Source organism: Gavia stellata, chromosome 2 (genome assembly GCF_030936135.1).
Source record: "Gavia stellata isolate bGavSte3 chromosome 2, bGavSte3.hap2, whole genome shotgun sequence".
In the NCBI taxonomy this organism is placed as follows: Eukaryota; Metazoa; Chordata; class Aves; order Gaviiformes; family Gaviidae; genus Gavia; species Gavia stellata.
The window spans coordinates 44,412,236-44,437,175 of record NC_082595.1 but is presented as its reverse complement, the minus strand read 5'-3'; the positions used below and the strand labels follow the sequence as shown (position 1 = coordinate 44,437,175).

The following is a 24,940-nucleotide window of genomic DNA, read 5'->3' as shown; positions in this document are numbered from 1 at the left end:
CCAAGATTTGAAAGATTTGAGCTTGCTTAGATTTTGAACATTACTGTCCAATATAGACCAGTATATGGCTGGAAAATCCCCTAAAATACTCCTCCTAGAAAGAGCATCAATTGTGTACAGCTTTTACATTCACACCACTGGTTCAGTATACATGGGCGCAGGCACAATGCATTGCACTACTCTCAATTCCAGACTATCTTGTGCCTTATATGTGTGATTAAATGAGTTTTAGAGATTTATTATTTTTGTTTTGAAAGAAAAAAACACAAATACTATATTCTGTAGGCTTCAAAGTGCACTATGAAATATATTGTGAAGTATAAGAACAAAATAACTAGACAAGAAAAATAAGTAGTCTGTCTAGTCAAAACAACACTTGATATTTTTATAAATATTTCTTCTATTGCACACTTCAAAGAAAAATACATTTTAATTCTGAACAGACTGGACAGGTGAGTACGAAAGGAATTCTTGAATAAAAGAACAGAAAAAGAAGCGTGGGTGCCTTAAGGTCAGCTTTGCATTTCTCCTATCTTCAAGCCAGTTTGGCCCGTTAAGTATAATTCAGAACCTCTAAGTTTGTTTAATTTTCATCCATTTGCCAAAGCACTCAAGAGATCCAGAAAGCAGTCATGCCAACTCAGCAATGCTACAGAAACTCCCCCAATTCAGGGTCTGAAGGATATGTAACAGGGCAATCGCACCACCTCGTTGCTATCCAAAATTTGCCCTAAGCCAGGGCAATTCTCAAATACACAGATCTCTACAGAGGTATATACGCAACTATACAGATCCCCTTGCCCAACTCTTCTAGCAAAAAGAAGATATAAGGGTAATCACTTTTGATTGCTTTTTGTATCATTTTTGATACTAAGGGTAATGCATTTTTATGATAACTTTCATCACCCAGGAACAAAAAGTAATGAGAGTACTACAGCTGTGCTGTATCACTAAACAGGGTTTACTAGTAGTGGCAGAGGTCTCTAACAGTTGTGTTTTCATTTTAAATTAAGTTTAAAGTTTTTTAAATCAGTCACGTAAGCTGTACTTAGCATTAAATAAATTAGAATGTTTTAAGAATTTGGGACTAATTTTACTAAAACTTCTGGGTTCTTCTCAGCTCTCAGCCACAAGATTAGCCACTCGTCAGGAAACATTCACAAATATTTTCTTGCCCATCCATGGCTGAAAAGAAGAATAGGAGATGAGGGAAAATAAAAGGAATTTAAAGCTGCTGAAAACTAATGTCTACCACATGAGGCACAAAATAAGCACGCCGTTGTATATTTGATGAAAAAAATAACTGTTATGAAATATTCATTTGAAAAGTGATTAAGCTTTGCAATTGAAAAGCTAACCCTTCACAACACGAAATAATCATGCAGCTTGGGAATGAACACATCCTGTGTCCTCTGGTGCTCATTATAATTTATGCAACATCCCTACCCCAATACTTCGGTTGCTTAGATATTTTCCTCTTTTTCTTTTTCTCCAAATTTGAAATGAAAAGATCACTAGACTTGTTTCTTACAAGCATTCTTCAAACCCAAAGAACCAGATTTACCATCCCCATAACATTTCCAGGCATGGAACGGTAACACTTTCTGCAAATTACCTGCTGGGGAGAATAGGAGGCTCCCCAGGCCCCAGCGCAGAGGCCCCCAGGACCCAGTGCAGAATTCCACCTCCCGCTCTGCAGCGGGAAGAAGCTTCTCTCTTCAAAGCTATTAACAAATTTACTCACCAGCACAAAGTACGATGTCTCTCGTAAGGGTTAAAACGAACGACCTTTCATACAGAACAGGCAACCTATTCCCTAAACTATGAGTGATTAATCCACCGAGCAAAAAAAATGTTTTACAACCCCATTTATTTTAACTAAATTTCTTCAGGGGTATTTAACTTTATATATGAAAGCTATACTTTCTACATGGTATACATGCAGACGCATTATTTATTTACAAATCCCAGGCACAGAAATCGTGAGTTCGAAATTTTCCTTACAATGAATTTCATAATTAGCCCCTCTGTAGTCAAGGCACATACAGAGATCAGGGATTATTCATTAGAGGAAGGAATTAGCAGGATTTTAGGCTTCAATGGCCTGTACAGACTATTAGCTTGCATTTGGCTATTAGGCGGGTAAGCAGAGTGGTCTCTAAAGCATCAGCAACAGATAACAATAAATTCTCAAAATGAGACTTAACACCTGCTTTCCTGATCTTGAAGGCAAGGGGGGGAAACAGCTGATTCAGCAGTGGCGCAGCACCCCTTCCAGCCGCACAGGCTCCCGGTGTCAGGCTGGGAGTGCCCTGATGACTCCCAGCCAGGGAAGCCAGAGGTCCCGGGATGAGTAAATAAGCCACGCAGCCGAGGCCATGGCAACACCAGGCCCCGGCATCAAACAACATCATCCAGATCTGCATGACAGCATGCAGGCTCTGCGACTGCTTCCCTCCGATAGAGGAGTTTTTGAAAATGAAACAAAAGGATGGCACGCGATGCTGGCTTATTCAAGGACTATCAGCCGCCCTCCGTCCATCACTTCCAAGGTCTGTATTTCAGAGATGAGAGAAACGTGGGGATTGTGAACGGCCCATGGAGACACAGCTGCAGGCGTGTCCTGTCCCATGTGTTTTATTTATTTATTCTGAATGCCACCAGCACCCTCCACCTTCTGATAATACCAACCACCTTCTGGTAATACCAGCTTATGCTTTCCTTTTAACAAGCTCATTCATTGCTTCAAAGCAGATGGGAAAAATGAGAGGAGTCTAAAGGAGATGTCTTGGTTTTTTTCTTTTATTAAACCTAATTCATAGTTGTATTTGAAGATGAAGGACAGAATAATGCCTTTACCAAAAATACAGTGTGAGACCCCCAGGACCACTTTGTTTGGCTACAGTTGGTGTGTAAATACTAGAAAACCAATTTTGATTTTAACTTTTCTCCCCACTCCTTTGCATTTCCAAGGCACACAGAAATAACTATGTTAAATACAGCTCCTAAGAATGGAAGTGCCGACAAATAAGCAGCATGAACCCAATCAGTGAAACGTCGCGCAGCTTAGTACAACATTTCAACCTCCCCTGCATCAGCAGAGTATTTCAGCTGGAATAAAAAGCACCATCAAAAGCACGACCCTAATTCACCACTACTGCAATTTTGTATCGGCCTAAGTTCAACGATTTCAAAGTAATTACACACATGTAAAACAAGGATAACTGTGATAAATCAGTCCCAGTGCAAATTCAGAGGAACTCTTCCATGCACAGGTACAAATAAAAATATTAAGACAAACCATTACAGGAAGACACACACAATTACATACAACTGTAAATAGACATGCTACTAGATCCCCACGTCCAATATGAAATGGAGCTACACTTTGTTCCGAGATTGTTTAAACATCATTATTATAGTATACACCTGTTCTGGAAAGAAAAAAAAGAAAAAAGAATACAGATTTAATTTAGGGAAGATGAAGATTAAGTAAACAAAATAATACAGTAAATAAAGAAGCAGAAGTTCAACAGGTCCAAGCTGTCCACATTAATTTGTTAAAGCAGTAAGTTGATTTCCTACCTCACATGAAAGGATTCAGAGGAAGCAGGAAAAGGAAAGCTTTTCTGGATACTGATCAAAAAACACCTTATGTGATTAAAAAAATGCAACTGCACAAAAAACCAATTTGAGAAACTTTTCTGGAAAAGAGAGAAAACTTAGAAGGGAACATGTGAGATATAGGGAAATGGAGAGAACTGGTAGTTTTATTATTCAGTCAGTAGGACAGTGAAATGCCTTCTATTCCATCCTCACCTTTAAAAACAAACGAGATTTCTAATTAGCGCTGTTTTTAGACCTATGTAATCACTTATCTCAGAACAACATTAGTATGAATGAACATTAAGTTGAGTTTTTCCTTTCCCTCTTCTGCCTTTTTACTTCAAAACTGTGAGCAAAGCGACTGTTGGTGAGAATGAGGGGCTTTTTGAGCCCAATTTTGAGAGGAGCAGACAGCTGCACTGTGCAAATCTCTCCACTGCTTGTCAGTGCAGTTCAATCCATGACCCAAAACCCCTTTGCTAATTTCAACCTTGGACCTTACTTGAGCAACAAGTACTAATTTTCTGTCTTTTTTTTGACAGGGACAAAAGGATTCCAGGAGATAGCAAGAAACTTGCTTCTACTTGAGAACTGAACAGACTATTTGAACTCGGTTCTTTAAAAGGTAACACTTTCTCATTATAGAAAAGTCTCTGAACATCCCTTTTCAGATCACAACCAAATCATTAGGGCCTGCCACAAAGACTATTAAAGTCAATGGAAGTAATTCAAAGACTTCAAAGGACTTTGGATACAGACCTTATGTAAAACATCCAGATGAGGCCCAGCAGCATCTCGAATTGAAAGGGAAGGCTACACCTGCCAGAGCCAGCGGTGCATCAGTGCCAAGCACCCAACACCCATGCCGTAACCCTGTCGGAGGGCTGTCCTTCAGTCTAGTCTGGGGACCGAGTACCCGCTAGCAGCTGGAGTGCATTAGGCAGGCTCTTGAGGCACGTTTTTCAGTTTCATTTCATCCGAAAGGAATCCAGCTTGCTTCACGCCTGCTGAGTAATGTGAATCAAAGTATGGTAACAGGGCTCAACCAGGAGAGTTGCTTCAAAAGCTTGCTCCTGATATGCACTGAAACGTTATACAGTCCCACCACAGCATCAAACAGCTCAAGCTGGCCACTGAAGGAGCAAGGCCAAGCTTCTGTAAAGTAAGGTCCTAAGAGGAATCGAGCAGATTTCCAGAAAAACTGCGGACCCTGGGGGCTGCAGCACAGCAAATGCCCTTGGGAAGAGTTCAGTTGACAGAGCCAGAACTACAGCTCTTATTCAGTGATGATGGCTCAATACTTATCATCCATACTCAGGACTGATCCTGAGCTTTCATATGTAATAAAGAAAGCATGGAGTACTACTGTCAAAAAAATTCTAAATACAAGACTAAAGTTAAGTGAGATTACTTTCTATGAGAAGCCAAGTCCAATTTTCAGAAGTTTCCACAGTCTAGTAATTGAAGATCAATAGCATCACCATGCTTTTTCAGGCTGGCACAGAATTTTCTGTGATTTTTGGATGGTTGACTAATAAATCATGGAAGTTCTCAGCACTTCCTATTCAACTTTGAGGTGTCTTAATCAGAAATTGACATTACTGTTAATTTCTAATACCCACAATTTAAAAAAAAAAAAGGTAAAAAAAGAGTTCAGAAAGAGAACAAAAAATATTCCAGTGCTGTCTTCCCCCAAACGAGCTTCAAAAGTTTCAGTTTTTCCAAAAATCAGAATTCCAGCTGAGTTCTTTTCAATGTGTCAACAGGCAAACACCTGAAAATCTCAACACACTTTATACAGACTTCATTTTAGACTGCAAGTAAGAGAATCTAAAAAGGTCCTCCCTGCTGTAAGATATTACACACATTCCACTGCTCAGCCCTTCCCCAAGCTGAAACCACCTTTGGTAGAATTTACTAAAAGGAATTTTGTGACGAACTAGAGTGTCTACTAATGTTCAACAGTAGTTTAAGTAAATTAACCCTAGAGTAACTGTTAATTATTTTCATAAAATACATTACTATGTTCTGAACTCTAAGCAACTGCATCCTAATTTGGGGATACAGCTCCTTTTCTGAGGTATAAAAGCAAACCTAATATAAAAAAGGACAAATTAGTGTTGTCTTTTCATTTGATAAGTGAATGAAATTAAAATACAATTTCATTATGGTAGTGCTACAGGAAACAAAACACACAAAAAAACCACCAGAGCAAAACCAAACTACACACTTAACCTAGTTCTGAAAGGACACATCAAACCAAAAATGACAATGTTATATCACTATTATTAGCTTTACAAACAAAGCATTTAGGAGTAATTTCAGTTTTTAGTCTGTTACCCTAAATGATGGCATACGTAAAAAGAGCCCATACAGAAATGTAGTTTGGAAAAGATTAAGAGATTATTTTAGAAGCAAATCACTCCATAAATAAAGCACAAAGGGAACACAGCATCATTCAGGAATGGACATCTGTCACCCAAGCAGATACCGAATCACACATTCGCAGCTTAATTCTGCAAAGTGGAAAAACAAGACTTAAAACAACACATAGAGCCTTACAGGCATTACATTTATTTTTAAATTTCTAGTTACCATAAATATCCACACACCATCAAGAAGTACAAACATTACACACAGAGGAAATGGTGAGGAATAAAACGAACAAAGAACAGAAGAAAAGAGAAAGTCACATGGAGTTGGAAAAATCCAGCCCTATCCTGAGTAGTTCCAGCACCGCTTTTTTTGTAGCGGGGGAGGGAATGAAGAGGGAAGAGAAGTCACATTCAATGTCATCTTGACAGCGACCTCTTATTCAAAAACTATTATTTTTCCATCTTGAATAAGAGAGAACCAAGTGCTCTTCATAATCACATAAATGACCTACCACTCTCTAAGTGCTCTCTCTTAGATCAACAAAGAGCTATCGGAAGCAGAAAGTATTGCACACTACTCCCCCGTCATCTCACTCCAAGTCGTCGGCACAGTTCAACCTTACCGTAAGAGAAATCTTGAAAGGCCAAAAGCTTTAGGAAATACACTTATCAGACTATCCTTCCTCCTCGCAGCAATCCTTTCAGAATTTTGCAGAGTTAAAATGATAAAGACCCAGGGAAAAAAGAAAGTTAAAAGAAAAAGAGGAGAAGCATGATGTAAGTTAACTTTTATTTTTCTAGGGGAGGGAAATCAATGGCTTTACACTGGCATTTAACAAGGGTGGGAGGAAAAATTTCATTTGTCCTTAGGGGTAGACTGTTCCCTAATGCTGCATTTCAGAAGACCCATGCAATTAACTAATTTAACATAAAGGTTCTTACTGCAAGGAACTGCGCACTGGTACGTAAACTGACAAACTCACCCTCCTCTCTCCCTGGGGGGATGACAAGAGCCAGTCCCCATAAGGTCAATGGCAAAGCTAAGGAAAGGATCTTTATCCCAAAAGAGCTATTGGGAGGGGGTGGGGGTGTTGTTTGGGGTTTTTTTTTTCTTTTTTCAGGGAAGGATGAGGTGAAAAATCTCATTCATTTAATTGTCTGCAGTTCTTTCCATATAATTAAACAGGGAAAGTACACAGGGAAAAAAATGAAAACTGTATCATGTAAAAGAAAAAGGTGAAAGAGAAAAAAACCCCAAAAAACCAAAACCTTTTTCAGACTGCTGTATTACCAAACACACAAATACCTCCCAGAAATGCTTTGCTGTTATGTTGAAATCCAACTGCAAATTAAATTAGTTCAAGAAAAAAAGAAAGATCTGGTGCACTGAGTGACTCAGCAAGTCAGACCTCAGGCTAACTCACAGGGTGGAAGTAAGGGGGTAGCTCACATCCCAAATATCCTGCCCATTTTACGCGCTCTGCTCTGTTACTGCAACTGTTCCAAAACACTCCAACAACCTCCTGTTCCACCTGTGAAGAGCAACACGATGATCATGTGTGGCAGGAGGGGGGAAAAAAAAAAAGAAACAAAAAAACACCCTCCCTTTTTCCCCTTGGTCCCTCAAAGGCTTAGTCAGCAGTGATGAAAGCTTACCTTTACCAGTCAGGTCAGCCTGAAATACTGACTGTGCAAGAACTTCCATTCATCCATCCAAATCACCCAAAAAGGTGCAAAACAAACTATTTCCAGTAAATGGATTTGCTGGAAATCCAAATGCTCTCAAACAGAATGGGTGAACCACAGCTGAGAAACAGTGTTTGTTGAAATGCTCAGCGTTCACAGGGCTGCAACGCACGGCTTGCAATAACTAAGAGCTGGGGAATATACAAAGAGCATGGCAAGCATTGGGATGGCTCAGAACCCCTTCAAAAACTAAATCCATAAATTCACCTCTACCACTACCATAAAGCAAAGGGATCAAGTGTACATTATCAGTAGGAGGAACCAACAGAACATAATGCTTTCTTCTGTTTCCACCAGGAAAGAGTATAATAAGCCACAAACGAAAAGCAAATATGAGAAAACCCTAGGAGAATCCTTGGATCTGACCTTCTCTCCATATTCTCCCTCTGTCATTTTTTTTTTTTAAGCTTCTCTAAAATCCTTGCTGTATTGCTGACCGCAGAACACTTACATCTTTTTAACCTTTTGCTGTCACAATGTATATACTGTGCTTGCATCTGTTTTTTTAACATTCCCTTCCCCCCAAAAAAAAGAATGAAGAGAATTTGCACAAGCTATCAAGTCCAAAAAATTATAAAAATACCACTAATATGGCACTATTGCCAAAGATTCCAATCCATACAAATTAGACTCTCCACATCATTTCACTACTAGCTGCTCTCATGTATTCCTCCCCACTACGCTTTGTTTCAGACTGCCCAAGTACACACACAGTAGAGTCAGTAAAACGCAAGAACATCACCAACAAAGAAACATTTCAGGCCCAGTAGCTTCTGTTCACATGCCTTTCCACATGACAAGTGTGCAAGCGCAACAAGCCTTTTCACTTCCAACATTTCAATCCCTACCCTGGAAGAGCTTGAGAACCTACTCATGCATTGGAAACAACAAGAACTTCCTGTGAATGTCACTCTTCATCCAATGCCTAAAGCAAAAAGCAATTCTTCAAATCAATAAGTAATTTTGAATCTTCACAGTATTGGTACGCAATCTCAGAATATAGTACTTGTGTTTTCCAGAATTCCAGAGCTAGCATACTTTGAAACAATGCTTTCTCGTGTAAGTAGTCAGTATTTTTGTAGACCCTAGCTGCTGCTGGTAACAGGACAAGAATTTTTTCAAAAATAATTAAAAAGTACTAGCTGTGGCATTTCAATGGACAGGAGACCTGCACTAATAAGCATACATGACCACAGTGGCAGTCAGCTGAAAACGATGGGAAAACGCAGATCCTGACCTAAAAGACTTAAACAAAAAACTTTCCATAGACCATCAGCTCATGAGGAGTAGGGTTTTTTCCTCCATTTTGTCTCGATTTCCAGCTACTTAGAGGAATAGCTGGAGGCTAAGGAGTCTGAACACAGATGCTACTTATACATGTAATACTGGTTTCTAAAGGAATTTTTCTTCATTTATGTATGGTTTGCAAATACACTGTTTTCAGCAAGGCTTCCACCTGTGTTGAAGAATGTGATTATAGCTCAGCAGAAGGCTGCAAATGAGAGTTGTATTTGCTGGTCACTACAGGTACAGCATACACAGCTGTACAGAACAGGTTTACACGCTCTGTCCAAAAAAAAAAAAAAGCTCAAAACAGACTTTAATATGGAGGAACACGGTGACAACTGGGTAGAATGAACGTAAGAATTAATCGGCCTAATCCAAAGCTCACTGAAATCAGTGAAAAGGCTGATTTCAACAAAGTTTGAACTGGGTCCTCAAGGAATAAGGAGATGGGGAAAAGTAGGGGGAAGTTTACACCCATTTGGGACACCAAATCACTGGTGTCAAAGACTGGTATCAGCTACAAATAACCAATATACTGCTTGACTCTCATGGCAAAAACTAATGTAATATATGAAGCTTTCTCATCTTACATCTTCTATGTGTTTTTCTGTATCATGCATTATTACAATTAAAGCTGAACTGGTTTTAGTTAAGTTTTATGTAAATTGTCATAGTTTTATGAAGTCAGAGACATGACACATTACAGCAATGAAAGGCTTAGACAAAAGATCTACAAAAGAACAGAGAAAGTGAAAATACTAGGAACTCCGGAAAAACATGAGGAATAATTTTAAGTTGTTCTGAATTCTGCAAATACAGTGCTAAGAAGAACATTGAGTACCTAAATAATTAAAGTTTATCCTCTTTATTGAAACAGTCCATGTTTGAGAATTCGTGCAAGTTTTAATGTTTAATTAAGGGATTTAAACATCGTTTTAAGTGCAAACTCTGTGCAACCTTAACTACGGACCCACTAGGTCACCTCCATAATATATTCATGTGGGGAGATCCAGGACCTGGCTTTTACATAAGTCAGTTACTACAAACACACAGTTCAAATATCAGTCACAAGCACGTGAAAAATCAATTTACAAGGAGATGAAAAAATAAATGTTCTAGGAGATAAGATATGCTAATGAAAATTAGTGTAGTGTGTTTGCTTTTTGTCCACGTCCAGGTTTTGGTTTCACATGCAACGACTGCTGAGACATGTTTATTTAGTGATTAAAATGAAAAAAGATTAAGCAGAAACTTTAAAAAGCCCTGTGCAGATAAAGATATGCCTATTTTATACACAATTAGTAATTTCTTATTAACGGAATGCAAACTGTTTTGTCTAGTTTCCCCAGAATTTGCAGATTTAAGGGGAATGCAACTCAAAGGATGAAATTCATACGTGCAAAACCAGGAGATGAGAGCAAACCTCTAGTCTAGCTTATTTAATATATGCAGTTGTACAGTACTGTATCCACACTTGGAACAGATTTTCCAGAACTGTTTTGTTTTGGTTTTTAATATTTAAACAGAATTTTTAAAAACCGTATATATAAAAGAAGAACTTTAAAAAAAGTATGTTATTGCCACATTCACTGACACTACAACACATTAACCCCAGGCTGGACCACAACACAGTCTGCAGCTGCTGTTGGCCAAGAGTAGAGGTGGGCCTTGCGCTGATCTCAGGTGGTCAGGGAGTTGGGTTGACTACCCATCTTTCATCTACCGCAGGGCCTCCCTGAGGTAGGAAATGTGTTTCACTCCAGTTTTAGAAGCAGTGCTATTTACCAAAGGTGTCTGTGGGAGTCACACAGGGGAAGAGTTGCCTGCAGGAACAAACGCAGAGCTTTGAGACACTGAGCACTGAAGACGGACACGTGGAAGGGAGAGCAGGAGCCCTGCACACACAACCTCCCTGCTCAGAGACCTAAGCGTGGTCTACAGTCCAGCTGGATAGGTGAAATAAATCTCAAAGTTGTGGTCCACTGTCCAGCAGGTGGAAGTCCATCCCACAAGAGGTACACCATTTACCTCAACATCGCTACACGACATCGATAAAAATAGGACAAAAATTGAGGAGCATTTGCCTTTCCCTGAGATGTCCTTGGAAGCATTCAGGAGAGCAGGATCTGTAATAGATACAGATGGACAAAGCCAGGTGCCAGTAAGCACCCCGTAACAACAAATACATAGTTTAAAAAAAAAAAAGGGGGGGTGGGGGGTAGGGGGTGGGGATGGTGTGGTGTGAGGAGGTTGGGGGGAATTATGAATTCCAGGTTTGCTTGTTAGCCTCCAAGTTTTTAAACAGAGAGACCATTTGTGTCAGCAGGGACGACTGAATCCTTGTATCCACAGCACTTGACTGCACTTGGATATATGCCTCTTACCAGAGACTAAAATGAAAGCTATATTTTAGAGCACTGGAAAAGTGGGAAAAAAACCTTCAGCTTGTGTTTATAACAGTACTTCTACTTATCTAGATGTATTTCACCAGCTCCATGCTAAAGAGGAAGGCGGTAGGGGGGTAAATACAGTGTCCCCAGGATCGTTCTGGACTTTTTGGTCCCCAGTCTTTCAACCACGAGGTGCGTCTGTTTTGAAGGCCGCCAACAAAACGCTACACATACAGAGTGTGGAGTGACAACACTACGGGCAAAAGAGAAGATGCGCACACAAATGAAAATGGAAAACCAAAATACGTCCTCTACCTGAACCCTTCACAACCCTATCAAGGCTCATGTGTGCTGACTTCAGCATCTGCTTCAACTAAATGACAAGAACAGACCCATCTGCATCGCTTTGCAGAATGTTTCAAAAAAGCAGAATTCTTCCAAAAATAGTATTAAAAAAAAGCCTTTTTCTGTTTTTAAACATGTTAAATGGGAGCAGCCAGAACTGCTCAAGGCTTCCCTCCAAGTTTCTGAAAGCATGATCAAGGAGAGAAAGGGTTAAGTCCTGAAAAATAAAAGAGCAACAGAGCAAATCTGACTACATGTTTGAAAGAGCCTATAAAATGTTACAAGCAAAACAGAAACGCTTGTGTTAATAATGCATAAACCAAAGGAGGGGGAAAAAAGCTACCCATTTAATGGAATAATGCTTTTATCCTTGCAGTTAAAACGAAATAAACCATGACTATTAATCTGGTAAGGCCATGTAAAAACGCAATTTTTAAACATTTTCTAACAGGGGACAGTTCAGGAACCGCTCTGGAGAGCGAGGCCTTGTGCAGGGCCGCGCTCAGCGCTAAATAGCAGCCTCCGCTCGGCAGAGGCCATTACCCGCCCCGTCGCCATGGCGACGCTAACAGTGCGCCCGACTTCAAAGACAAAGATGTAATTTCAGACTTCCAGCAGCCAGAGGGAGCGGTGAGAGCTTTCTGCCCGGGTGGTGTCAGCTGAGGATCAATTATAAAAATGCCCAGGACAGCTTCGAGGCGGCCTGAACCGCCGCCCGCCCGGCCCCGGGGGAGGCCCCCTGCGCCCCCGGCCTGAGGGAAGGCGCAGAGCGCGGGGCCCTGCCGCCCGCCTTCGCTTCGTGCCCGGCTACAACGGGAACGGCGCCCACCGCCCTTCCCCTCCGTCAAGTCCGCGGGGCTGCGGAGCGGGGTGATCGCTCCCGGCGCCTCGCGAAAGCACCTCGTAGAGCTGCTACCGCGCCGCTCCGAGCGGGGAGCAGGTGGCTGCGGAGGCCGAGCCCCTTTGCCCGGCCAGGAGCAGGAAGAACCTGAGCGTGCTACATCAACACGCTTTTAGTTTTCTAGCGTCATTCCAACAACAACAACAAAAAAGGAATTTTCGCTTTTTCGTCCTGCGTGAAACAAGTAGGGATACTGGCAGGATTGGTTCAGCGGAGAAAACCCTCACAGGGAAGGCAGGAGAAAGCTCGCTTTCAAGTTTTGCCACTGTACGGATACTGGCAACAAAGAGTAATAGTAGTGCAGAAAAAACAGACGTTAACTTAGCTTATGCACTGTTGTCTCATCAATATGCTCTTATTAAGCATGACAAAAATATCCACTTAGAGGGGGCCTTGTGGTCTAGCAGTAGTACGGTGTGCCGCCCAGGAAACTGCGCATTCAAGCTCAGATGCATTTTGGTTTTTAAATCCGCTTCACCGAGTCTTCAGGAGGGAGTGCAGTCTGTTCTCCTAGGTGCCACGTTCCCCACAGCATCACAGCCATGTGCCGAAAGCAAGATAAAAGTACTGAAGTCGGGCTACCCTGCAAATCCCTTAGAGAGGAGACAGACAGAGGAGCTGCAGAAAAGACAGATCCTCGAACAACCCAACACCTTGAAGTATATTATTTTTATGTTAACATATACAGAGAGAGAGAGATATATAATCTAAATGGCATTACATCCATAACTTGGTTATTACCAAGTCCGAAGGAAAACCAACCTTGTTCTGCAGAAATTGAGACACTTCGCTTCCCTCTCACCAGGTCATGAAGTACCATGAGCTTTCGTACCCTTACAGAAAGGCACCTTCCCACCTGACAGAGCCCAGCAGTGTTCAGAGAGACCTAAACCCCGAATACAGCAGTACAAAGCATACTAGTTAGCTAGCAAACATGAACACACCGCCCATGCACCACGCTTCAGTCTGAGATCCCATGCCAGCCCTTTAGCTGGATGGGCCACAGGCGCTGCCAGGCGAGCAAGCAGCACACGCCACCACACCGTGTCCCTGAACCGCGTTCTCCCGGTCCACGGCGCAACACGGGCCAGCACTTGCTGTTAGGTTTTGTCACTCACCCTGATAAGACTGGGGGGTACATGCTGCTCACAAGCATGAGTTGGATCCTGTGCATGACCCTGAACCAATAACCCCAGACTGAACTTGGAGGAGCATTAGCTGCCTTATCTGCACTTGTTTAATCATGAGTGTATGAGTTCTGTGGGCTACGAAATTGAGCTTTTAACAAAACTGAGTCCATGTCATCTAAACTAAGCACGCTGGAATCCGGAGTCTGTGGGAAATTCAAATATACATAGAAGGGTATACAGAATGTCTTAGATTACTGGAAAAATATATTTTTTAAAAAAGTAATTTTGAAAGTTAAAGACTAAAGAAGAAGGGGATTTTTTGTTGTTTGGTTTTTCTTTTAAATAAACTGTTTTGTTTCCACGTTACATTTTTCATGGATGTGGGTGGTGGGGAAAAAAACGTGTCAGTCCATGGGTCCTTTAATTACTCTTCAAATCTGTAGTTTCATCGCACACTGTAAGTGACAAAAGATAATTCTTACCCTGCGTGGCTAGCGCTCTCTGATCACATCTCCATGGAAATGGAGGTCAAGTGATCAAAATTATTGCACAGGAGAGGAAAGTTTGTTTTTCTGGCAAAAATAAGGTAAAGGATTTACAGGATTGACTTCAATCTGACCTGTACTACTATGAATATGGGCACTAAAAAGCAGGCACTAGAAATCACTGGTTCTAACCAGCAAAAATTAAAGAGTTAAAATGTTCCTAAGTATATGTGAGTACGTGCATGGGTATATTTCTCAGTTTTTTCATAGGATCTGATATCTGACCTCTGTTTCTTCGCAGAGGAGAAAGATGACTCTGTAGGTAGCTTGAATGGCTCCTCTCACACCCAGCTGTGGTCTAACTACTGGAATAACCCTCTGGCCAGAAGCAGCTGAAGACTTCTAGACCCAAAAAAATTCCTGTACTTTGTCATATCTCAGAATAGGAACAAAAAGGCTGTTACTGTGATTTTCAACGGGGCAAAATGTCTAACAAGCCATGCCAGGCAGGAAGAATCAGCAGTCATTTAAAAAAACCAGTGGTATGTATATACAGTCCTTCTAAGTCTTCTTTAAAGGCACAAGCAAAACAAAGGAAAGGAATGAAGATGGAGAGAAAATGGCCTATGAGAGTATCCAAACGAAGCCACAACTATGAGATGTTACTTACTAAAAAAAAAAAAAACAAAAAAACCCACCCATATATTCTAAAATTTTACAGCCTTGTTTCAATCAATCCTGAAGAACTGTGCTGAAAATTGCACTGAACAACTTTACTTTTTTCCTACTTTCATGTAGGCGTCTAATGATACAATAAACAGGATGGAAAAAATTAGGTTTTATGAAGCTTTCATTAAACCCTATTATTAAAATCTTGACATGGTCTGTAAATTAAATAAGGGAAAGTGATAATCTGGAGTTTTTCTTCCATCTCCACTGCAGTATCATATGAAAACCTAGTAAGGCTTTCAGTTCACTATAAAAGTCTAAAATCAAAAGATAATAGCTTGCATTAAGTTATATCCCATGCCATAATGAATTAGTTCACTATGGCCAATGTCTGTACTTAAGCCATACACCATTTTAGCTACCTATATAATCTCACTAAGTTATTTTGATTTTAACAAGTGAATCTAAAAATCTCAGATCACTTCCAGTTCCTTTATTTCCATACTTTTCTAAAACAACCACTGGCCATTGTACAGTTTGCCATTTAAGAACCAAAAATAATAAAGTTTTAGATCTCTTTCACTACCTTTTGTGCAAAATGCATTGGCAAAATTCATCATCTATGATATTATACATGTACATGTGAGTGTACATCTTATGCTATGCCATGAAACAGGCTTTGTTCTCTTAACTAGGTCCACTACTGTGTATTCAGCAAACCTTACTAAAGCTTACTGATGCATAATGTATTACTACATGCAAACATATAAATACAAACTCTCATGTATGCTTATTGCTATATTACTTTCCAAAATGATACCTTCAGTAGTATGGTGGAAGAAACTATTAAGTGAATTTCCACCTTGAAGGGAGGGAAGAAAAAAACCAACAAACCCAACACCAAAAATTCAGTTATAAATTCATGCCGCTTAACTATGATGTGAAATAAATGATCTAGAATGACGTGTTTTCCTATACTAATGCAATTACTCAAATGTTCCTCAAAATTCAGTCCTAATTCTAATTTAACTCAGTGAGTCTCATTTCACAGGTTGAGATTATTAAAAGGGTCATCTGCAATTGTCTGCATGGAAGGAAAGAGATCAAAAGCCTGAACGCTGAGAACTGAAAGTAGCCTTTTGCTGATGTTATCAGCTTTTCTATCCTGATTTCAACACAACTATGATGCTTCACCCCCAGAAATTACATTGCCATTTCAAACAGGACCCTCTTTATAAAGTCCTGTGGGAGCAGAACTGTGTTTGGAATTGTGTGGGAAATGGCGCAGAATAATCTGCATGATGTTAAGTAAAATTGATGCAGTGAGTTTAAGTGTAGTGCCTTCCACAGACAAATGCAGAAACCCCCCTTCATTTAGTGTGTGCATGTGTATATATACTTTCTTTTTAAAGGTAAATTGATAATGGAAGCCTATTTACATGTAACACACTTCAGAAGCACTTCTCACATACAGCACAATATAGCACAGATTCTATAAAAAGCCACCATGTATCACCATGTCTTCAAGGGAAGACTTCATAGTGAATCTAAGATGTATGGCTCCAGCAAAGGAAGGAAGGTTTCAGAGGCTTAAGCATTACAAGACATTAGGTTTCAGGGAAACACATTTGAGCGAAATTTAAAAATCTGTTTCAAACTTCAAAAAAATAAAGCAAAACATGTGAATAGTCTCACACTTTACAGGAGTGACTTTATCAGGATTCCAATGTAGTACTACAAAAAAATAATACATTACAAACACTTCCCATTTGCACTATGATGGTACCTAAAATCCCCAGCAATTATGGATACATCATAAACAATCAGACAAAGCACTGTGAAACCTGGCCTAATCTTAACACTATTGACCGTGACTGCACAAACATCGGCTTACACAGAAACAGCAAGCTGACCAGGACCACTCAGAAGTGAGCTTCACATCAAAGACTGCTAACGTTTTGGGTTTTTTTACATGAAAGCTGCAACAATAGCACCAGAAGCCAACACATTCCCAGCAAACAGGAATGGATGGTAGAAGAAAAAGAAAAGGCATCTACTGCTACAGATGTTGCTGGTCAGAATGAGTGACTGCGTTTAGTCAAGGTTATGAAGTTGAGGTCACACTTCACAATGGCTGGTCAGCACAAGTAAAGGAGTCATTCTGGGAAGAAAAAAATTCCTATCTTACATGAATACTTGTGGTAAATATAAAAGAAAGAAAAAACATTTACAGTGTCTCAGGTACTTCCTGAAATGGTATTCAAGTGATTAACACTCTTTTGTCTTAACTTTCTGTGTGGTAATCCCAATGTTCACACAGGCATGAACAAAGACATGCACCACTGAATGTATTAAGCTTTGGAATTTATAGTATGCTATCAACTCAAAATTTACAAATAACCAAGCATATATACATGCATGCTTTTATACACACTATATGTATGTACACACATTGTGTAAAATGTTCAAAAAATAAAAATAATCCTCAAATCCAAAAAACCCTACCGTTTTAGAGTTAAGATTCCCAAGTGCAGAACCTAAAGGCATTGGCTTGGAAATTTAGGCAGATTAAAAGGACAGGTAGTGCAGTTACCCTGCAGCAGGTACATCCGAGCCATGCATGCAGCCACGCATGCGGAGGCGCCTGCACTACTACAGTTTACAGCCTTGCATATTAAAGTAGCCTTGGGGGGTTTCAGCTTGCCTCTCATTTCAAGCTGCAAGCTTTGGCGGTTCAGGGGCTACCACAAGCGCAGTTCAGTCTCCTTGGCTATGGTTGGCAGCAGCCTCTGGGGGAGGGAACAACTGGAAAGGGGGAAAAAAAAAAAAAAAAAAAAAAAAAAAAAAGGAAATGCTTCAACCACCCAAATTAAATCTAGTTTCTTGAATAGACACCAATACTGTCCTGGTATTTGGAGGTATAAAGTATGTTGACGCAATTCCTCATGGCTTCGAAAAACACTGCAGGAGAAAAGCTACTAATACTTTAATATTCCACTTCGGACAACATTGACCTATTTAAATACAAGTTTTTGAAACCTTAACCACTATTGGGATCTATAATCCCTTAGCAGGTTTCCCACATAAATTGCATGTAGAGGTCAAACTAAATATTTCTTTTTGCATTTGTAAATTTTCTTAGATCCTAAATTAGTAATTTTGTTTTTACAGGGATATTGTAAACATTGTAAAGGTAAAGAAAACGGAAGAGGTGATGGAATAGCCAAGTATCTTTTTTACAGTACTTAGTGAAATTAGGTTTTATACTTCAGTAACAACCTAACACTATTTTTTAAATAAATATGATCAATCTATCAAGCAAAACCAAGTAATCTTGCAAAGCACAAAATACAAATTAATAACAACAGGACCTTCTCTTCACATTACAAATTTTAGTTTTAATAGCAAGAATATTTAATTCAAGTATCAACAATTTTGGTTTCAATGTTTCAGTTTAACCCTACATGGACAACATATGCCCTGGGCTGCTCTGCACTATTTTAATTGTACTTTTCCCCCAAAACAGGACTTAAACTGAATGTACAAGCTGACTCTCAGGTCAGTTTGATCGCCTACATGAAATCCTGGCTCCACTGATGTAAAACATGCATGAACACTGAGTGGGCTACGATTTTCAATGACACCAAGTGTAAGTTCATCCCCCCGATAACATTACTGATTTCAGTGGCACTGCAGTGGCTTGCACTGGATTTGACCCGCTATTCTGACTGACACCAGGACATAAACGGGAGGCCACATACAGAATCTGTATGTGCACCAGGCACCAACAACAGAGCATGTTTTGCACCTCAGTAACACACTGAAATACATATACTTGATATCTCTATACATATGTGTTGTATGGAACTTGTTCTAGCTACAGGTTTATTACATGGAATGGTGAGAAGAAATAAAAAACCAAAGTAGCAACTGCACTTGATCTGGAATTAAAATGACCTGGAAAAAATAGCAACTTTTTCCAACTCTGTGCATAATGGCTAAGAAAAGCCTTTGAGAAAGCTTAGTCACTTCTTTGCAACTTGAAGCTTTTTCCTTTTATTCCAGGCTTAAACAAAGTTCAGTGGGGCATCAAACTGCCTCAGTTTTAAATTACAGTCTGTACTTTAAAATAGAATGCATGCACCACATGTTCCTGAAGCTAGAGGGTGGGAGTGTTATTCACTGAAAATTGAAGGCTTGTTGAGTCAATAATCTTCTTTCACAGAGTAACAATTTTCAGCTAAAATTTCTTGACCCAAACAAAGGAAAACAAGATCATTCAGTTATTTTACAACATTGCAGAAAAAAAGGAAGGAAAGTGGGAAAGAGGCACACCAGTTTTATCCTACTTGATGTAAAAACAATGGAAAATTTAATTCTCAAGTGTTACACACTCACATTTCCTTCTTGTTCATGGTTTAACATACTCCCAAACAGTTATTTTCAGATGAAGACATGAATAGAAGCGAATAACTACAGGACAGAAATACTATCATGTACTACACATGCATCTATCAACTGGCAACTGCATTTGCCTCCCAAGAATCTCCAAGAACCCATTTACTGACATTTTTTCCTCCTTCTTTCTCAAATCAGAAGCAATATTCTGGATTTTTAAAGTATCACTTAAATTTAGATGAAGCTTTCTAATTTGCTTACCTGCAAAGAATCCAACAAGGATTTTAAAAAAAAAAAAAAGAGGGCTGCTGCACTACCTCTCCTTTAGTACTGATTTGTCCTTACCAGAGGGGCTACAGTGGTAATTAATATTTACATTATGATAGTGCCCACAACCCTGATCATGATTAGGGCATTGGGGCTTACTGGACTAAGCTCTGTATAAATGTCACTAAAGTCCCTTGTCCCAGTAGTTTAACCTCTGAGAAAAGAAGAGGTATCTCCTACTAACCCTCAACCACAGTTTCTCAAATAACACTGGAAACTGTTTTCCTGGCCTATTAAGACTTCAGCCATTAAAGGCATTTGTTCAGGGAGCACTGTTGCTCGAGATGACTTTCCAAGCTACTTCATATTCTAGAAGTGAGACAGGGAATGTGGATTCCCAAACCATCCCATGTATTTTCCTCACAGCCTGCACCTATCAAGATGCATCTGAAATTATGTTGTTCCATGAGCCAAGTATATCTAGTCTTGCATTTAGTTCACTACTAGCTCTCAACAGAGGTCCTCTGAAATCTAATTTAGTACCCTCCTTCTGCAATGAAAAAGGTGTGTCGACCAGAGGAATGACTGTCCAGCACTCGAAACATCCTTTAGAGGCTCATTAAAATGAAGTAAAACAGAACAGTGAAGCAGTTAATAAAATCAGGAAGGGATTGCCGATGTACAGTTTTTCACAGTACCAAGCATAATGAAACAAGGCAACGGGCATCTTAAAAAGTTTATCTCTCCAAACAACAGTATGTATTATTTGAGACCTACCTGACACTGAAGCTCATACAACTATAGACATTGTAGAACCACAAACTTCTCGGGTCACGGCACTGCACAACGTGCAAGCGGCATTCTACCTCCATTGCTGGCTACTATTTTTTTTCCCAGAAATTGCTCTGCCGCCATGAAAAGACCCAGTGAATAAGTCATGCCATAGAATTAATCCATGAACTCAGAATTCTGAGTAAGCTTCCCTCAACTCCAGATACAACCCTCCCCCTTCAACACGGTGTGACCTCCAGTAAACACAAGATGAACCCAAGCTAAGTTATAAGACTAACAAGGCCATGATTTCCCTACCGTTTACACTGATGCAGCTGAGGGCTGCCACAAGCCCACCTTCCCTGCAGCCTCCAGCTGTGCATGCTCACGCTTGCACTCACTGACTGCGTTAAACAACTCAGGGATGTAAACTGGCAGACAACTTACCTTACAAAAAGATGTGAACTGCCTTCTGCCTGTTTGGGGCTCTGTGACTGCTTGCAGGGCCTGTGAACACTGGGATCTGCTGTGCCACCATGTCTCAGCTGACAGCATGACAGTCTTAAACCCTTCCAGCAAGATCATACAGTCTTTCAGGATGTGGCTAAAATCAAAGCTGCTGCAGTCCCCACTGTCCCCTTTCCCATCACAGCTACTGATTCCCATCCCCTCTTCTGAGGTACCACTGATGCCCATGCAATTACACAGTGATTCAGTCAAAAACTAACCCAGAAATAAAGAGTGATTATTTCTCAGCTGGTTCAGTTCACCAAGTCAAATCCACTGGCCAGTCCCAGGAGTGACAGCGGAGGAGATGGGACAGCACAGCCGGCATGCTATAAGGCACACAGCAGGACTGCAGCCGCCTTGCTAACAACGGCTCAAGCAGCCACAGAACTTCAGCTGTAGGTTGCAACAAGAAAAAAATAGCAGAAACCTGTGTTTCAAAAGCATGGCAACCTTGGGTAGGCCTTTTGACCTCACACCTCAAACAAGCACACCTGACACTGGGCAAAAAAGGACCTTACTAAAACAAAACAAAACAATAGCAAACACACCAATGCCTGTCTGAAATTACTTTCATACTCATGCCAATAAAAACCCATTAAATTAATTTACGTTTTCTGCTCTTCATTCTAGCAACAGAATCCAACGTGAACATTTACAAAATTACTCATTAAAGACAAAATAAAGGATTAGTCTTCATAGACAGACACAGCCTACTGCTGACGCAAGCTCCTTTACTGCAACAACAAATTTGCAGATACATCATTTGGAAGCTTTTACTGTAAGTCTGCTCTAGCTTTCTCACAATAGCAGAAATGTGTATTTTGCTATTATCCCTTAAGTCTCAATAAATATATTCTGTAGTAGCTGTTCTCCGGACAATTTCATTCAGGCTTCTCCCCCTTTATTCCTCCCTTCTAATAGGGAACAGTTTCTGTTTATGACTTCCTTTCCTTCACAGGGTACCCAACTCCCATGTTTTCTCAAAAGCTTGAGATTTCCTTCTAATTGTGACCCCAAACAAAAGTGCTCAGAGCACTAATCTGTGCAACTTTTCCTTTGGGCTCTCAGTAACTCCACACGGTCAGAGACCCACAGGTCAAACCCTCCAGATATCAGAGCAGTTAGGAGAAGGAAAGCAAGCATTGTATAGAATCTGACAGGCCATTAGAAGTAGCTAGTAAAGCCGTATTTTGTTTGTGGCCGTTTGTTACCAACCCACATCACAAATTTGTCCGCTTTGAACTTTATGGGAACATTCATGCCAGGACTTTTATATGCAATGTGTGAAGGAAACGGAACAACTATTGAGCTGTTTAGCTGTGCTTACTGTGACACAAACCTGCTGAAAAAACTCCCCCAAAGGATGACACAAGCCAGCATTCAGTGCTGCAGAAAGTGGCCAGCTCCTCTTCAAATCCATCAAAGGGAAACTTTTTTCAAAGCTACATCAGAGAACACCATTCACCAATTAGTATTACATCTCTTTTATTGTTTTTAGACACTTGTATAAGCTTGCTATGTAGCTGCTGTGATTTTACACAGTCCTTCAGAAATAAAAAGATAACGGGCAAATTGTATAAATACCAGAATACCATGAAACACAACATAACCGAATTTTATTAAAAGCATAACACCACTATCATTACAGCTTCACTGTACAAAGACAACTGACTACCCTCAAGAACAGTATTATCTTGAAAATAAGCTTAAGAAGCCATATTTAGCATCCCAAAATTACGCTATTACTAGGTATACTAAACAAGGGATAATGATCATGGGTTTTCATAAGCAGTCCAAAACTGAATACAGAACTCTCTTGCTCCAGGGGAAAAAAACCCCAAACTCACACATGTTTATATGGTCAAGCCATCCATACTCCAAATAGAGTTATATTAAAGCATTTATCATGTTCACCATACTTTGAATGTATGGATTGTTCCTAATTTCTAAGACATTTTCCTTGGTAATAAGATGATGGGGAGTTTGCTCACACTACCAAAAAAAGCACTGTCACCACATACGAAGGGTTGCAGTTGTTTTTAATTTTGAAAAACAAAACAAACAAACAAAAAAAAAACCACCCACAAAAAAACCCCAGACCAAAACCAAAGCAAAATACAAAATGACAATACCTCCCATTCCCCTCTATATCCAAACAGTAGGGGTTTTCAGTATATGAAGTGCTCTCTGGTTATGTATCAAAGCTTCTCAGTAATGAAGTGCCTCAATAACAGCATTTGGGACCAACTTAGAGTTTAAGCTATGTGGCCATAATGGTTAACATTCACTGTTAATACTACCAGCTTACTCATACCTAGAATAATAATGAGCTACTAAATATACCAGACACTCAGGGATACAGATAATACCAAATACTCTGCTTAGATATCGTGATGATGGACGTAGGACAGAGCATGGATTAAAAGTAGGACAATTGTTTAAGAACCACAGGCAAATTAGTAGAACATTAGTTGATAAATAACTTTACTTCTCTCTACCCTAATAAACACTGTTCATGAAAAACTGGGAAGTGAAAAGTCCCTTTTAATATCACTGCTTTTTAAAGTAGGTACTTATTACCGGAATAGTTCAATGTCCACAGTAGCTACTATTTTTAAGGTAATTGCCAGCATTCATTTTTGAGACCTGTTCAGAGAAATTAGTCTTTTTTAAAAAGGTTTCCTGAAAAGCTATCAAATTAATACTAGTTTAAAGCAAATGGCTATCTCTTCTCACACCAGCTTCCATAGCTTCTCCTGAGACATGCATGTCTTAAAGAGCATGTAAAGAATTTGTGGCATATATACTCTCCTAGGTGCCAAGGATGTAACTTTAAAATGCTACAAAGATGTTTATTGCCCTGTTTTTAGGGGTTGACGATAGCGCCGTGTGCCAAAGGTAAAATATATGATGAACTACCAAATTTCACACATACGCTTGGTATCTTGACAGAGTAAACTCTTCAGAGCGATCCCTCTGCTAACTAGAAATGAATAGACACCCAGTGAACTGCAGGAAACACCCTATATGTTTATGATACATTACTCCAAGCCAGAGGTCACATAGTTCATAAACAGTTTTCATCATTTATAACATATTCTAGTTGCTTTAAACTCATGCTGTTTTACTACCAACAAACAAGAAAATCCTCAAACCAAGAGGGGCATGCAGAGACAAGGCTAAGGAGTACTTTGTCCATTACAGTGAAATAAAACCTTCAAAAATGCAAGTAGCTGCCGTGTCTTTGCAAAGTATATTAATTTGTGCAGTTTCTCCAACAGCAGAATGCCTAGAGCTCAGAAAACTAAGAAATGTTAGTCCAAAATAATTTCCTAACCAAAAAATCAACCTAGCCCAAGTATCACTGTCATTCCCGCTTCTACACTTCTGTAGCAATAGACAGCAGCAGAATTAACATGTCAAACTCATTACTGATGCTCGGGGTTTGGAGCAAATAACTCCTGGCAGGTGTATTCTAAAACCAGAATCTACTGAAATCCTTCGAAAAGGACACAGAAAAAAACCTCTCCCTAACCAGATTGTTTTGTGCAAGTATGGAATTCCTAAACCTAAAAAAAAATCAATCCATTTCCTCTATGCAAATACACATGTGCACAAGCACAGAACATGGATGTGCATAAATAGTGGTATCTTGAACCAGAACAAGCCTAAGCTAAGTCCACTCATATACAAGCTGTCTGTTCTCACCATATTTTTAAAAACAGTTTGTGATCAACCTTGTTTAATACCACTTCTTTCCATATTCCTCATCCACTCATCCTAGATGCAATGAAATCCTACATAAAGTGCGTTCATTTTAAAATACTGAAACAAACATTAGTTTCTTACTGGTAAGCTTGATGGTCTTTCTTGCTGGATTAGATTCAAGTCTTCATGGTTAGGCTTTCCTGGGGCCATCGGGGGTTGAGATCTGGTTCCATAGCCTTCCTGAGACATGTCCTGCAACAACAGTTTTAACAGAATTATTATCCTGACTCAGTAATTACAATTAAATCCACATCATAGAAGGGTGAAAATACAACAGCTGAGTGCTGATGGG

General features: G+C 39.9%; 1 protein-coding gene across 2 annotated transcripts in view; it reads right to left on the bottom strand.

The window, feature by feature from the left end:
- ARID1B (AT-rich interaction domain 1B) overlaps positions 1-24,940 on the bottom strand; it is a 338,897-nt gene that overhangs the window by 211,671 nt on the left and 102,286 nt on the right. For both annotated transcript variants that reach the window (XM_059829656.1, XM_059829664.1), the window contains one exon: positions 24,730-24,840. In XM_059829656.1, coding sequence (XP_059685639.1) covers positions 24,730-24,840 — 111 coding nt within the window. The remainder of the gene's footprint in view (positions 1-24,729; positions 24,841-24,940) is intronic.